This window comes from Lampris incognitus, chromosome 15, assembly GCF_029633865.1.
Source record: "Lampris incognitus isolate fLamInc1 chromosome 15, fLamInc1.hap2, whole genome shotgun sequence".
NCBI classification, from domain to species: domain Eukaryota; kingdom Metazoa; phylum Chordata; class Actinopteri; order Lampriformes; family Lampridae; genus Lampris; species Lampris incognitus.
Genome location: NC_079225.1, coordinates 6,274,089 through 6,290,066, shown reverse-complemented (window position 1 = coordinate 6,290,066; position 15,978 = coordinate 6,274,089). Strand labels below are relative to the sequence as shown.

General features: G+C 45.6%; 1 protein-coding gene across 2 annotated transcripts in view; it reads right to left on the bottom strand.

Moving 5' to 3' along the window:
* Nucleotides 1-15,978, bottom strand: part of LOC130125237 (synaptosomal-associated protein 25-A) — a 159,587-nt gene that overhangs the window by 124,896 nt on the left and 18,713 nt on the right. Inside the window, exon 4 of one of the 2 annotated variants that reach the window (XM_056294749.1) lies at nucleotides 4,789-4,906. In XM_056294749.1, the coding sequence (XP_056150724.1) occupies nucleotides 4,789-4,906 (118 nt within the window). Of the gene's footprint in view, nucleotides 1-4,431; nucleotides 4,550-4,788; nucleotides 4,907-15,978 lie in introns of both variants that reach the window. The other variant, XM_056294748.1, reaches the window with a different exon arrangement.

The following is a 15,978-nucleotide window of genomic DNA, read 5'->3' as shown; positions in this document are numbered from 1 at the left end:
AGACTCGGGGAACATCCAGGCTGCAAGGGAAGTGTGATGTAGTGACCAGCATCTTTCATCTCTAATCAGAGTAGAATTTGGTATAATAGTGTCTAAGTACAGTATATTTTGGGTCCACTATGCAGTTTCTAATTACAGCATAATTTAGGTGTATGGCATCTGATTAGGGTATAACTGTTTGTTTACTGTCTAATAATGTGACATATTATTTCTAGTTTTTCAGAATCAGAATCAAAATCGTAATACTTTATTCATCCCTGAGGGGAAATTAGGTCTAATTTTGTCTTATCCGATTTTTTCAAAAAAATTAATTTAATTTTAAATTTATTTAACTTTAATTGTATTTATTAAATTGTATTTAATTTTAATTGTATTTGCTTTTTATTTAATTTCAAATTTTGTCTAATCTGATACAAAGTACAGCTGCTTAGTGCACCATAAAATAAAGTGCGACCAATTATAACTATTACCAGTCCATAACATTCTGCTCCAGTACTCCTTTTTTCAACTGTCGTCGCCCAATCTTGCCTTTGATAGTCTTCAAGCCACTGTCCTCTTCTAGCTTGGTATTCTTTAGTTCTTATATTTCAGCAGTGATTGAGCTGTCAGCCAATATTCATGTTTATATTGAACAGATATCTGGTTAAACGTGTGTGATTAAATGTAAAGCTGAAGTAGCGCAGCTATGACGTGTTAATTGACCAGTAAAACAAAAGATGCCTTATTCGTGCCGTGCACTGTGAAGGGAACTTGGCATGAAGCACTCATACTTTGTAACTGTCTCCCTATAGCATGTTGGTCACACGTCCTGAACAAAGGAGGTGTGTGTCGTCTTGTGCTCTGATGTTCCCCCAGAGAGCACATGGGTAAGGAACACTCCAGAACTGGGGGTGGGAGGCCTCTGTCTCACTCCATATACGCAGTGTCTTGTAATCCCACGTAACTGGTGATGGCCAGATGTTTAACCAAGCTATGGTGTGATGTATAGCGAAAATGTAAGGTTCAGTTGGCCAATCAATAAGCGTTTCCTTGTCTAAGAACGAGGGAAGATAAGGGGGGCGACTCCCTTGGTCAGTTAGACTCTAGGGACAGGTCCTGGGCTCTGATGGCATTTCTCCTCATGGTATGTGCAGGGAGGTGTTCTCCTATTGTATAATACTATTTGTCCTGTATTGTACAGTACTAAGTGTCCTATCATCAACCCTCCCTCATTGTTTTGTGTAATTATTTCTGAGTCCAGAGAGTTCCAGAGGGTTCCAGGGGGTTCCAGAGGGTTTGCAGGTAAATTTCCATGACATATTACTCTGATGCTGACTTTACCCTAATAACCAAAAATGACCTATGACTGTTTCTATAGTCAGAGTAACCCCCGTATCAATTTATGATCATACAATTCATCTGCATGCCAGCATAGTCAAAGTCCTCTACTTTTCTACATTTTTCTTTCTTTTCATGTTCTTCTCTTTTTAGCTTCCTTCCCTTATTCTCCCTGATGGTCTGGTCATTTTCTTTCCTTGCTCTTTTCCTTTTTATCCTCTTCTTATTTCTTAGTTCTCCTTGTGAAATTTGCGCAACTTGACCATGCTTTCCTTTCCTTTCCTTTCCTTTCCTTTCCTTTCCTTTCCTTTCCTTTCCTTTCCTTTCCTCTCCTCTCCTCTCCTCTTCAGCGACTGGTTTCATGTGATCAGTTTCTTATCCCATGCTTTTGGTTTTCTGGACAAACTGCACTTCTGTGATCAGATTTCTTACGATCCACTGAGAAGATCTGATTGGATCATAGAGGTGGTGTGGATTCATGATTAAAGTGCACTTATTCCTTTTTACAGAGCACTAGAGGGACTAGCAAGTTAATCTAGTCGCCAATTAAAATCCACAAATGCTGGCATACTGAGAGCCATATCCAAAGAGTTTGGAAACAAAAGGAATCTGCTTATTCTGGTAGGCTGTCTGGCGATCCAAAAGGATGACTATCCAAAGGACTACAGAAATGAGTTCTGAGTTTCTGAAGAATGAATAAAATCCAACCGAATCTGTTTTGCATGCCCATCTATCATCCATGTATCAGTGCTCTCACTTTTAGCCAGTTTGGAAGCAGGGTATCATGATGTTATCTGATATGGCTGACCTAAATGTGAACGGGGTCCCTGAGGGCAGAGAGCGTTGAGAGTGCTGCAGAACAGCTAGTGAGAGATCATGGCTCATATAGCACAGCGCTGTGCCGGGAGAGGTAGCGCTGCTGCAAGCTGCAGCAGAATTAGAGGCAAAACAAAGCAGCAGTTGCCTGGCTTGTCATGGGGAGCGATGCAAAGACAAGGACATGGGACATTTGCAGTGGCACAGTGTGCTCATTTACAGAGAGAACATCTCTACAGAGTCTCTGTCTCTCTGTTGTAATCCAGGTCCACTGTGACAACACAGTGGACAACAGGATACACACCTGCTGTACACTCCTGAGTCTAACAACATGCCACTGTGCATGCATCCGTCCTACCTTCATTTCTAGCTCTTTCCTCTCTTCCTCCTCTTAACATAAGTACTTAAGTTTGAATTCTGCCGTGCAAAATCTTCTCTTCTTTTATATATTTATGTACTTTGTAAAGATTTTATTTGTCAAATCAGCTGTTTTTCTCTCATTCTGTTATTATAACTACACAAAAAGAATCGGTGTCTGGACCACAGATTGTTATAGTCTTCAGCAAGTTTGATGAAGAAGCAAAGCAGTGGCAGAAATTGCAAGCTAAGCTTGTAACAAAGCTTTGGCACCAGATAATAAATAAATAGCTTAAACTCAGGTTAAAGCAGAATTGTTTAGTCAGTGTTGGGGAAGTGCTGACACAAGAAGCCTGTATGTTAAATTGATTTTTAGAGTCATCAAATACTAATGCAGTTACTGATGTCACCACAGATGTCAGGAAAATAAAAGTGACAATCTTCAGGCTTGTATTTTCAATTCCTTATAAAGTTTTGTTAAATTCTGAAATTCTATGTATTTTCTCTTCAACCTTTTTTTACATCTAGTACTTGAATCTATTTTTTTCCCCAGAACTACCGACTTCCAGAACCATTCAGTTGACCAGAGAAGGCGCTCAGGCGTTCTACTGCTGGACTTTGATGAAATATACATACAGTACAAAGATTTGATGACCATTATCACCATCATGAGTTGCATCATCATGCATGCATTAACATTCAAAGGGTCATGCTCGCTGGTCATTCCATGTTAGTGGCACTTGCGAGGGGATGTGTTTAGAAAGAAGAACAAGATCTAGTTGCCTGCAAAGGTGGGGATTTGTTGGATGTTAGAGTAGCAGTAAAGATCATGCAGATGAGGAGGCTTATCAAACAGCCCTGGGCCAGGCTTCCCAGAGGCATTTTAAGACCAACGTCATAGGATGACTATAGGTTAGTCATGTCAGAATGGTCTCAGGGCAAAGACGCTTTGGGAATCCTAGCCCTGCTTTTTCAGTCAAATCTAAGTGGTTATAAAGTCCACTGATGGGGAGAGATGCTTCAGTAGTGTCCATTGTAGAAGTCCCTTCACCCTGCATTTGTCCTGCATTATCACTGCAGATTTGTTCAGGAATAATTTTGTTTCCAGTGCAAAGTCTGCGCAACAGCAATCCAGTAATTATGTCAAAGGAGGAACTTCTGTAATGGCTACACATCTCCCATGACAAAAGTGCTCAGAGACAAAGGTGCAAGCTCAGAGAAAAGAGGGCCCTTGGTAAAAGGGCTTTTAGAGAGGCACTTGTTGATGAACCTTGATCTTGAGTGTGAGAGTGTGTTCGGTGCTTGGATTTATTGAATTTGGGTCCTGCAATGTATTCCTGTAGTCACATGACTGCAGTCTACCCTGGTGTGCAGACTACATAAGCTTGATAGACATACATGAGCTTGGTTTAAGAGTTTGCATGTTCAAATAGAAATTGTCCGGTGTTCTGTTTTCAACCACTAATGTACTGTTCAGACACCTGGGATTTTGTGATGGCCCAGACTTGCAGTATTAAGGGATGGCCTTAGACATGGGACTGAGCATTATGGGAAGTTTTAGGGCACCAGTCCAGTGCAACGAGCCCTAAGAAGCTCCCCAGTTTGCTTATGAATCAGTAATTCTATTTAAGTGTGCATATGTACCCCTATTATCTATATCTATGTATTTATGTTGCTGCACTTATTGTCAGAACATGGACTTGTTTTGCGATATGTTTACTAGGTAATGACAACTGTTCGGTGTGAGCATGAGAGCATGCATCTGAAAGTATGTGACAGCACATCAAGTTATCCTGAATGGATGTGAAAGGACCAGAGTCCATTGTCAGACGTGGGCTGGAGCTGGAGCAGAGCAGACTAGTCTGACAATCATTCTAACGTCACTTCTTTTACTTTTTTTTTTTTGAATGACAGGCAGGCAGGCAGGCAAGCAGCACCTACTTGTTACATGGACAGGAGCAAAGACCACAGAATTTCCCTAGATCGTTCAAATTCTTTTCTGCATCCTTCATGTCCTTATTGATTTGGTCCATTCCCTCCTCGATGCGCTCCAGTTGCTCTGATTAAACACAAGTCATTTATCCCCCATAGAACGAAGCACAAGGAAAAAGATGGAGGAAGGAGGAAAGAAGAAGAGAGAAAGAGAAAAAGAGAATAAAGGAGAGAAGACAACAACTTCAGACACTCACTTTGACAAAAGAAAGTAAAAAGAAAGAAAACAAACAAACAAACAAAAAGAGATAAAACTGGACGCCACCACATATGCAAAGACCCTTGGGGCACACTGACAGTACCTACTTGTTACACGGACATATGAAAAGCCCACAGCATTTCCCTAAATCTTTTAAATTTTTCTCGGCTTCCTTCATGTCTTGGTTGATATGGTTCATGCCATCTTCAACACGATCGAGTTGCTCTGGTCAGGACAAAGGATGAAAGTAGTGGAATGAATTTCATTGACAAATTATGAGTTACCATAAGCAGAAACTGGCCTACCTGTGTGGCGCAAGCCTGAGTGTCTTGTGCTGCCTGCGTTAGCATGCACCTTGTAGCACGTTGCGTGAATGACATCAATGTACACTTAATGTGTGTGCGTGTGCGCGTGCATGTGCGTGTGTGCCGAGAGAGACTATGACTTCATGACTTTAACTGTGTTCATTTTTATTGAGTGCACGCATTGATTTGTGGGCTGGAAATACAGTTCTGTGCATCACTGGAAGTGAGAATGGCATTTTAGCAGAATTAGGACAAACATATATCGAATTTTCATTGAATTCATGAAATAGTAACCTTTCCAATGTCGGCATTTTCTACCTTTAGAGAGAGAATAATGAGAATTTTGAGAGAAATAAGTAATGTTTCACATACTATTTAAGAGAATATTTAAGAGTATCTGTCGTAAAAAAAATCATCATCAAAGTCCAGTGACAAAACAACACTCTTTGCCACCTGGTAGTTGTTTCTCATGGCTTCAGGATCATGGAATTGTTTTTACAAACAATCTCTCAGCTCTGTGCAGATTAACAGTCAAAATGTAAGAGGTGGGGCAGTGAAGTGTACGGCTTCCTTGTTGCTGTCAAGTCCTGTAGTGCATGTATACACATGTATAATGCTTGTATATACATGTCTATACATATGTATGTATAGACATGCATAGTGGATGTATATAGTGGATGTATATGCATGTATAGTACATGTCTATACACATATATACACATATAGACATGTATAGTGCATGGATATAGTGGATGTATAGACATGTCTAGTACATGTCTATACACAAATACACATGTATAGACATGTATAGTACATGTATATAATCAAATCAAATTAAATCAAATCAATTTTATTTGTATAGCCCAACATCACAAATATAGTGGATGTATAGACATGTCTAGTACATGTCTATACACATGCATATACATGTATAGTACATGTATATAGTGGATGTATGACATATACAGTGCATGTCTAGACATGTATAGAGATGCACTATACCTGTCTATACATGTCTAGACATGCATCATACATGTATAGTGCATGTATAGATCTGTATAGACATGTATAGTACATGTCTAAACATGTATAGTGCATGTATAAAGCTTGTATATACATGTCTATACATATGTATGTATAGACATTCATAGTGGATGTATATAGTGGATGTATAGACACGTATAGTGCATATATATGCATGTATAGTGCATGTATAGCACATGTCTAAACATGTATGGTGCATGCATAGTGCATGTATAGACATGTATACAGACGTATAGTGCATGGATAGTACATGTTTAAACATGTATAGTGCATGTATAGACATGCATACGGATGTATAGTGCATGCATGCATATACATGTATAGACATGCAGTCAGACAGCAGCGATGAGGAGCTAAGTGGTCAGTATGGGCTGTGGGTAAAGTGTTGGTAATGGAAGCCCCTGTTTGTTTTAGTCAAAGTAAGTCTTGAAAACAGGACCTAAATTCTTAAATCATCCCTTTGGAAGAGTAAGCACACTTAACCGACACGAATGGCATCAAAATGAACATGACATGTGTGGCTTTCTGGGCAGGCGGTAGTGTACATTACAGTTCATTATAACTATAATGCAGACTGCAGCTTTGTGGGGTTTTGGTTAGCAGGTGGTAAGACCTCACATTTCTTTGATACTTGGTTTATTGCACGGAAACCCATTTTTTCTCCTATAAAGCAAAATAATTTGAGTCTTTAAACGTTATTGTAGCATATTTGTTGTTATTGTACCACATCATCTGAGGTGAGTGTAGAAGTGTGGGGCAGAGTAAAAGATGAAGCAGACTTCGGAACAAGTCTGTTGACTGTCAGATTTGTAAAACCCCTGTTTGTCATGCAATAATGTCAGCTGATCCAGCCAAGCAACAAGTCTTGTTCAGTCAGCTGGGCACTCTTACAGTCTTTACAACATGAGCGGCCTTCTCTATGCCTCTGCTTTATTCATGCAGATCTAAACCTGTTTGCTGGGATGCTTGCTCCAATTTCTTTCTTTTTTTAAAATTTGTTTTTTTATTCCCCCCTTTTTCTCCCCAGTTGTTCCTGGCCAATCACCCTGCTCTCCGAGCCGCCCCGGTCTCTGCTCCACCCCCTCTGCCGATCCGGGGAGGGCTGCAGACTACCACATGTCTCCTCCCATACATGTGGAGTCACCAGCTGCTTCTTTTCACCTGACAGCGAGGAGTTTCACCAGGGGGAGGTAGCACGTGGGAAGATCATGCTATTCTCCCCAGTTCCCCCTTCCCCCTGAACAGGCACCCCGACCAACCAGAGGAGGCGCTAGTGCAGAGACCAGGACACATACCCACATCTGGCTTTCCACCCGCAGACACGGCCAATTGTGTCTGTAGGGACGCCCGACCAAGCCGGAGGTAACACGGGGATTCGAACCGGCGAGCCCCGTGTTGGTAGGCAACGGAATAGACTGCCATGCTACCCAGACACCCCGTAGGCTCCAATTTCTATTACTTAAACTCTACAGGCCATGAGCCTTGTGCAGTAGGTGACGCTGTAGTCAGCTGTGTGTCTGTCTAGCGGGGGCATGTGGCTGCAGCTTGGTGACTGTGGAGGGGTTCAATGAGTAGAGAAGAGGGGATGAAGAATGAGGATGGAGAGATGGAGGAACTAAGAGATGTGATCCCCACTGGCGAACAGCGGTGGTACTGTGATGCACAGACTCAGCCGCTGGGCTCTCCGTGTCAGGATGGCTGGAGAGCTTCACAGCCCCTCCAGCCTATGAAGAGCTGGACTGCAGCTGATGCCCAAACCAGAGCTCACAATCTGGTCTGTATCTCTGCATCAGTCTAATAAGATAATGCTGCCCGCTTGAAACCCTTCAATTGCGTGCATCGTTGCTAAATATGTGCATGTGCACATTTAGAATAGTAAATGGTGTGATATTTAGTACCCACCAAACAGGATCTATAACGGTTTACAACATGATTACAGAATAACTGATGAATTGTGGATCAAATATTATGCATTATGCTGTATTAACATAAATTATTTTCAGGGTTTATGTGACAAACCTATACCAGGCCAATCATCAAACTGAATTACTTCACGGATTGTACAAAAGTGACATATGGATTGATACATAGTGTGTGGGTATTTTGTCATTACCGGCTAACTCGATGGTTTGATTGATCCTCCTATATCTCTATCTCTATCTCTATCTATATATCTCTATCTACATATATGTATATCTCTATCTATCTCTCTATCTATATATCTCTATCTACATATATGTATATCTCTATCTCTATCTACATATATGTATATCTCTATCTATGTATCTCTATCTACATATATGCATATCTCTATCTATATCTCTATATCTCTATCTATATATCTCTATCTACATATATGCATATCTCTATCTATACCTCTATCTCTATCTATATCTCTATATCTCTGTCTACATATATGTATATCTCTATCTATATCTCTATCTACATATATGCATATCTCTATCTATATCTCTATGTCTCTATCTATATATCTCTATCAACATATATGTATATCTCTAACTATAGCTATATTGTGGCAGGAATGAGGAAAAACACATGAGACCAAGGCGAGTTTGATGTTCATTCATCAACTCCAAAAACCAACTGCAGCAGGAACAACCCTGCACCGGTGAGTCCAGGAACGTAAACCACGCCCCCAGCTCACAGCCCTGCTGGCTGAGAGGCATAGCCCCTAGTGTCCGCCACACAGCCCCCCCCCCAACACCCAGAAGGGCCTCCTGGAAAGAAAATTAGTGTCTCACTGGAGGCTTAAGCTGCCTGCCATAACGGCTGCGCCGTCCCTCAGCCGAAACAGTAGGTGAAACACAGTCCAAAGCCGGCTGAGAAGCAGAACGCAGACACTGCCGGGGTCCTGGAAGGAGGACGACCCCGACGGGGAACGTGGGCCGGAAACACAACTTCGCCTCTCACCCTGTGCGCCGGTTTAAGCCTATCAAGCGTGACACGCTCCCTACGCCCACCCATATCCAGCACAAAACCCTTAGGACCCGTCTCAAGAACCCGAAATGGGCCATCGTATGGGGGTTGGAGGGGTGAGCGGTGAGCGTCATGCCGTACAAAAACAAAACGAGCCGACATGAGCTCCGCAGGCACGAACGACCGCGGAAAACAGTGGTGAACGGGGCCTGGAACCCGAGTGCTGTCGGACAAAAAAGGATAAACGGCCGGACGGGGTCGAGGAGCGGAACTCCCAGGCAAAAATTCCCCAGGGACGCGGAGCGGCTGACCGAGCACCAGCTCAGCGGGTGACGCGTCGAGGTCCTCCTTAGGAGCCGAACGCAACCCGAGCATAACCCAAGGTAAACGGTCCACCCAGTTACCATCCGAGAGCGCAGCGCACAGCGCCGCCTTGAGCGACCGGTGAAAACGTTCACACAAGCCGTTAGCCTGAGGGTGATACGCGGTAGTGCGGTGTACCTGCACACCCAAGGATCGCGCAAGTGCCGACCAGAGCTCTGACACGAACTGGGGGCCCCTGTCTGAGGTGATATCTGACGGAGTGCCGAAACGGGCGACCCAGGAGAAAAGAAAAGCGCATGCAACATCCGAGGATGTTGTGGAGGATAGAGGGACAGCCTCTGGCCACCTGGTGGTCCGATCTACCATCGTGAGCAGGTGCGTAAAACCCTGTGAAGAACGTAGAGGGCCAACCAGGTCCACATGCACGTGGTCGAAACGTCTGGCCGGGATCGGAAACGGTTCTAGGGGCGATTTAGTGTGCTGGTGGACCTTAGCGCGCTGGCACGCTACACATGCAGCTGCCCACCCCTTGACGTCCTTGCGGAGGCCAGGCCAGACGAACTTGGAACCGACCAACTTCACCGACGCCCGAACTCCAGGGTGCGAGAGGGAGTGAATCGAATCGAAAACTCGACGGCGCCAGGCCACTGGAACGACGGGGCGGGGACGGCCGGTGGAGACATCGCAGAGGAGGGCAGGACTGCCTTCCTGCATCACAGCGTCCTCTAGCTTGAGACCGGTACGCGTTGACCTAAGGGCAAGGACGTCCGGGTCGCTGGGCTGGTCGGCAGCCATAGCGGAGAAATCCACACCGAGGTGCACAGGACACACAAGCACACGCGACAGACAATCAGTAACAGGGTTGGACTTCCCGGCCACATGCTGAATGTCCGTTGTGAACTCGGAGATTGCCGCTAGGTGGCGCTGTTGACGAGCAGACCACGGCTCAGTCACCTTGGACATGGCAAAAGTCAGCGGCTTATGATCCACATAAGCCGTGAATGGGCGACCCTCCAGCAGGAAGCGGAAATGCCGGGTTGCAAGGTGCAGTGCCAGCAACTCCCGGTCAAAAACGCTGTACTTGCGCTCGCTATCCCGCAGTTTGCGGCTAAAAAATGCGAGTGGCTGCCACGCATTCGCCACACGCTGTTCAACCACAGCCCCCACGGCTATGTCAGACGCATCGGTTGTTAAAGCTATGGACGCCGTGGGTGTGGGATGGGCGAGGAGGGCAGCGTTAGCCAGGGCGCACTTAGCTCCGTCAAAGGCCTGGACCTGTTCGGGAGTCCAGTCGACAGGGCCGTTAGCCTTCTTGAGCCGCAGGGCTTCGTAAAGTGGCTGAAGGAGGTGGGCAGCGCGAGGGAGGAAACGGTTATAGAAATTCACCATTCCCAAGAATTCCTGCAATGCCTTAACAGAGACTGGGCGGGGAAATTCCGCCACCGCTTGCACCTTAGAAGGCAACGGGACCGCGCCTTGCGGCGAAATGCGGTGACCCAAGAAGTCAATCACCGGCAGTCCAAACTGACATTCGGCCGGGTTGACTATCAGGCCGTGTTCGTCCAGACGACGGAAAACCTGTTTCAGGTGCGCCAGGTGCTCTTCAGCTGACGGACTGGCCACTAATATGTCGTCGAGATAAACGAACACGAAAGCAAGGTCACGCAACACCGAGTCCATCAGCCTCTGAAAGGTTTGCGCTGCCCCCTTCAAGCCAAAAGGCATGCGCATGAACTCAAAAAGCCCAAACGTTGTGATCACTGCGGTCTTGGGCACGTCCTCTGCGCGCACGGGAACCTGATGATAGCCGCGCACCAGGTCCAGCTTAGAGAAGATAGTGGTACCTGCGGAAAAGTCCTGAATGTGTAGGATGGGATAGCGGTCATTGGCGGTGACGCTGTTCAGGCGGCGAAAATCGCCGCAAGGCCGCCACGACCCATCCGCCTTGGGCACCATGTGAAGCGGCGAGGCCCACGGGCTGTTGGAACGCCTCACTATACCCAGACGCTCCATGATGGCGAACTCCTCCTTAGCTGTAGCCAATTTTACCGCGTCGAGGCGCCGCGCGCGCGCAAAAACTGGCGGTCCCAGAGTGGGAATGAAATGTTGTACCCCGTGTTTAGTAACCGCGGTGGAAAAGGCAGGCGTAGTCACCGATGGAAAATCCGCCAGTAAACGCTGAAAAACATCCCCTAATGCAAAAAAGTTAGCGTGTGTTAACGGCCCGGCTCCCCCTGTCTCGCACGGAACAGTGGCGAAAGACACAGCATCAATTAAACGGCGGTTTGCAACATCAACCAGCAGACCATTAGCACACAGAAAATCCGCGCCGATAATAGGAACCGTAATGGCGGCCACTACAAAGTCCCACTCAAAATGGCGCCCGTGGAAGCAAACAGTCACCAACCTTGTGCCAAACGTCGCAATGGACGAACCGTTAGCGGCACTTAACTGTGGGCCGCCGCCTTCGGCCGACCTGTCTGTCTTAGCAGGAGGGAGTAGGCTCTTTTGCGAGCCGGAGTCCACCAGAAACCGTCTTCCTGACATCGTGTCCTTAATGAAGAGCAGCTCACTACGTCCGCCAGCGCCCACAGCTGCTACTGAGCGCTGCCCTGGAGTTTCCCGCCACCTCAAACGTGCACGGAGGGACGCAGCGCCTCGCCTTGCCGCCGAACCGCCGGTGGAAGAAACAGAGGCCTCTCCCGCGCCGTCTCCGGGCAGTCACTCCAGCCACCACTGCCGGGTCAGCGTCCCCCGACGTCGGCTGCAGAGGCTCCGATGCCACACTCTGCACAGAGAACCGTCTGGTAGCCAGCAGGACCCGATCGGCCTCCTCAGCCAAACCTCGGCAGTCACCAGCGGCCAGACACGGGGAGTTAGCCAAAGCCGCGCGCACAGGAGACGGGAGCTGGCGCAGGAAAACGTGCGGGAAAAGGAACCCACCTTCGTCTGAGCCTAGCAGCGACAGCATATTGTCCATGAGATCCACAGCCATCCCGTCGCCCAAACCGGATAGGGAAAGGATTCTATCTGCCCTCTCTGCAGCAGATAGGCTGTACCTCCGGAGCAGAAGATGTTTGAGGGCGACGTATTTATCGTGTTGCGGAGGGGCGCGCAACAGTTGCATGGCACGGCGTGTGGACTGCCGGTCCAGCGCAGCGACGACCAGATAGTATCTGGAGTCGTCCGCGGAGATTCCACGCAGGTGGAACAGCGCCTCGACATGCTGGAACCACGAGGCCGGGTCGCTCTGCCAGAACTCTGGGAGCTTCACAGCCGCAGCGAGAACGGCCGGCTGAGAGAGTTGGGGCGGCGTGGCCGAAGTGGATTCACACTCCTCTTCTGCTCCAAACATGTTCAATTCGGGGTCACCACTGTGGCAGGAATGAGGAAAAACACAGGAGACCAAGGCGAGTTTGAACTTTACTCCTCAGCTCCAAAAACCAACTGCAGCAGGAACAACCCTGCACCGGCGGGCCCGGGAACGTAAACCACGCCCCAGCTCACAGTCCTGCTGGGTGAGAGGCATAGCCCCTAGTGTCCGCCACAATATCTCTATATCGCTATACATAGTAGCTATGTAGCTATATATCTATATCTCTATCTACATTATATCTATATAGCCACATCTCTATCTCTATACACACACACACACACACACACACACACACACTTATATCTACATCTCTATCTACCTATCTCTATATCTCCATCTATATCTATACATCTATCTATATTTCTATCTACCTATCTCTATATCTCTATGTCTCTATCTACCTATCTCTATATCGCTATCCATAAGATATAGACAGACATATAGATATGTAGATAAAGATAGATGCAATATCTATATCTATACATATCTATATCCATGTCTATGTCTACATCTATAGCTACATCTATAGCACTATATCGATCTATATATCTATATCTCCATCTATGTCTATGTCTCTATATCTGCATCTCTATATCTATATCTGTATCTACAGCTCTATATCTATATCAATGTCTCTATACACCTGTATCTTTAACTATATATCTCTATCTCTATATAGCTACAGCAATATCTATATATCTCTTATCTATATCTACATCTACTTCTCTATATCTATATCTATATCTAGTATGTCTCTATATCCACACCTATCTTCAACTGTATATCTCTATCTCTGTAGCTATAGCTATATCTATATATCTATAAAGCTCTATATCTATATAGCTATATATATATATATCTATAAAACTCTATATTTATATCTATAGCTATGTCTCTATATCCACATCTATCTTTAACTGTATATCTCTATCTCTATAGCTATATCTTTCTATCTATAAAGCTCTATATCTATATAACTATACGTATCTATATCTATAAAACTCTATATTTATATCTATAGCTATATATGTCTGGCATGTCAGCTGGGCTGGGTTGTCCAGCAGATTCCAGCTGCCATTGCTATTGGAAAAGGTTGGACAATGAGTCTTGCTGGGTCGTCGTATTGGTCACTAGAACCCTTCCTTTCTCTGCAAAGCTGAGCAGCTATCGAAGGTACACAACACCGTTGTCCACCTGAACACCGCTGTCCACAACAACACTGTCATGGTAGCGTGCCACAAGTTGTGGCAGAACATGGTAGCACATGGGGAATGTGAAGGCATCAGTGGCGCGCGCACGCACGCACACGCACACGCACACGCGCACACACACACACACACACACACACGCGCGTGCACACAGACACACGCACACGACATCAGGCTGAAGCCCCCCTGCCTTTGGTTGCCAGGAAAGCTGTTACAACAATCACTTAATGAACAGGAAACATTTTGTTTTATTTTATGTTCGTATTTCTTTTATCTTGAGCTGTCGGGTTTGGCACTGGTATGGATGGGAGGATTTATTCTCCGCTGAAAGTCAATATTATTTTGGCACTTGGGTATTTCAAAAATTCACTTGTTGTCTCTGGCAAGAGGAAAACTGTTAGTGAAGGAAAATCAAAGAAAGAATAGGCAAAAAAGAAAAAAGAAAAACATATTTGCAAAAACATATAGAAAATTAGAGGAATAAAATTCAGACGAATGAAAGACTGAAATAAATCTTTCTTCAAGTTTCAGCTAAACTGACACATGTGACCAAAGGAAGCTTAAACCATGCTTTAAATAAAAAAAAGAAAGAAACATTGGAAATGATTTCTCAAGAAGTTCAGATCTTTTTTTTTTTTGGTAATGCATTTAAATGAATCCAAACAACAATCCATCCATTCACAAATGTTTGGACACCATAATTAACTTGGCGACATTTTAATGTATGCTCTGTGTAAATAATGTTATCTGTATCCCTTCCTTCCTTCCTTCCTTCCTTCCTTCCTTCCTTCCTTCCTTCCTTCCTTCCTTTCTTGCTTTATCTCTTAAGCTGCAATCCATAACATTTAATACATCATTATTTTATCCACCCAGGTCACGGAGTCAGATTACACACCATTATCATCTTTAACTCTCCGGGCTCTGGATAGCACTGCTGATGGTGTTGTGATGCGGTTGTGCTGATGGTGCTGTGACGGTGCTGTGCTGATGGTGCTGTGCTGGTGTGCTGATGGTGTTGTGCTGATGGTGTTGTGATGGTGTGCTGATAGTGTGCTGATGGTGTTGTGCTAATGGTGTTGTGATGGTGTTGTGCTGATAGTGTTCTGACAGTGTTGTGCTGATGGTGTTGTGATGGTGTGCTGATAGTGTGCTGATGGTGTGCTGATGGTGCTGTGACGGTATTGTGCTGATGGTGTTGTGCTGATGGTATTGTGATGTATTGTGCTGATGGTGTTGTGCTGATGGTGTTGTGCCGATAGTGTTCTGCTGATGGTGTTATGATGGTGTGCTGATGGTGCTGTGACGGTATTTTGCTGATGGTGTTGTGCTGATGGTATTGTAATGTATTGTGCTAATGGTGTTGTGATGGTGCTGGGCTGATGGTGTTGTGCTGATGATGGTGTGCTGGTGGTGTGATGGTGTTGTGCTGATGGTGTTGTGACAGTGTTGTGGTGATGGTTTTGTGATGGCGCTGTGCTGATGGTGCTGTGACGGTATTGTGCTGATGGTGTTGTGGTGTATTGTGCTAATAGTGTTGTGATGGTGCTGGGCTGATGGTGTTGTGCTGATGATGGTGTGCTGGTGGTGTGATGGCGCTGGGCTGATGGTGTTGTGCTGATGATGGTGTGCTGGTGGTGTGATGGTGTTGTGCTGATGGTGTTGTGACAGTGTTGTGGTGATGGTTTTGTGATGGCGCTGTGCTGATGGTGCTGTGACGGTATTGTGCTGATGGTGTTGTGGTGTATTGTGCTAATAGTGTTGTGATGGTGCTGGGCTGATGGTGTTGTGCTGATGATGGTGTGCTGGTGGTGTGATGGCGCTGTGCTGATGGTGCTGTGATGGTATTGTGCTGATGGTGTTGTGGTGTATTGTGCTAATAGTGTTGTGATGGTGCTGGGCTGATGGTGTTGTGCTGATGGTGTTGTGACAGTGTTGTGGCGATGGTTTTGTGATGGTGTTGTGCTGATGGTGTTGTGACGGTGTTATGCTAATGGTGTTGTGACAGGGCAGGGCCAACACTGGGGCAGCGCCTCCCACTTCATTGTTGGGAACAAATCCAGCAGGAAAAGTCTGAAATGTGATGCTGATGAGGCGATGCTTCTG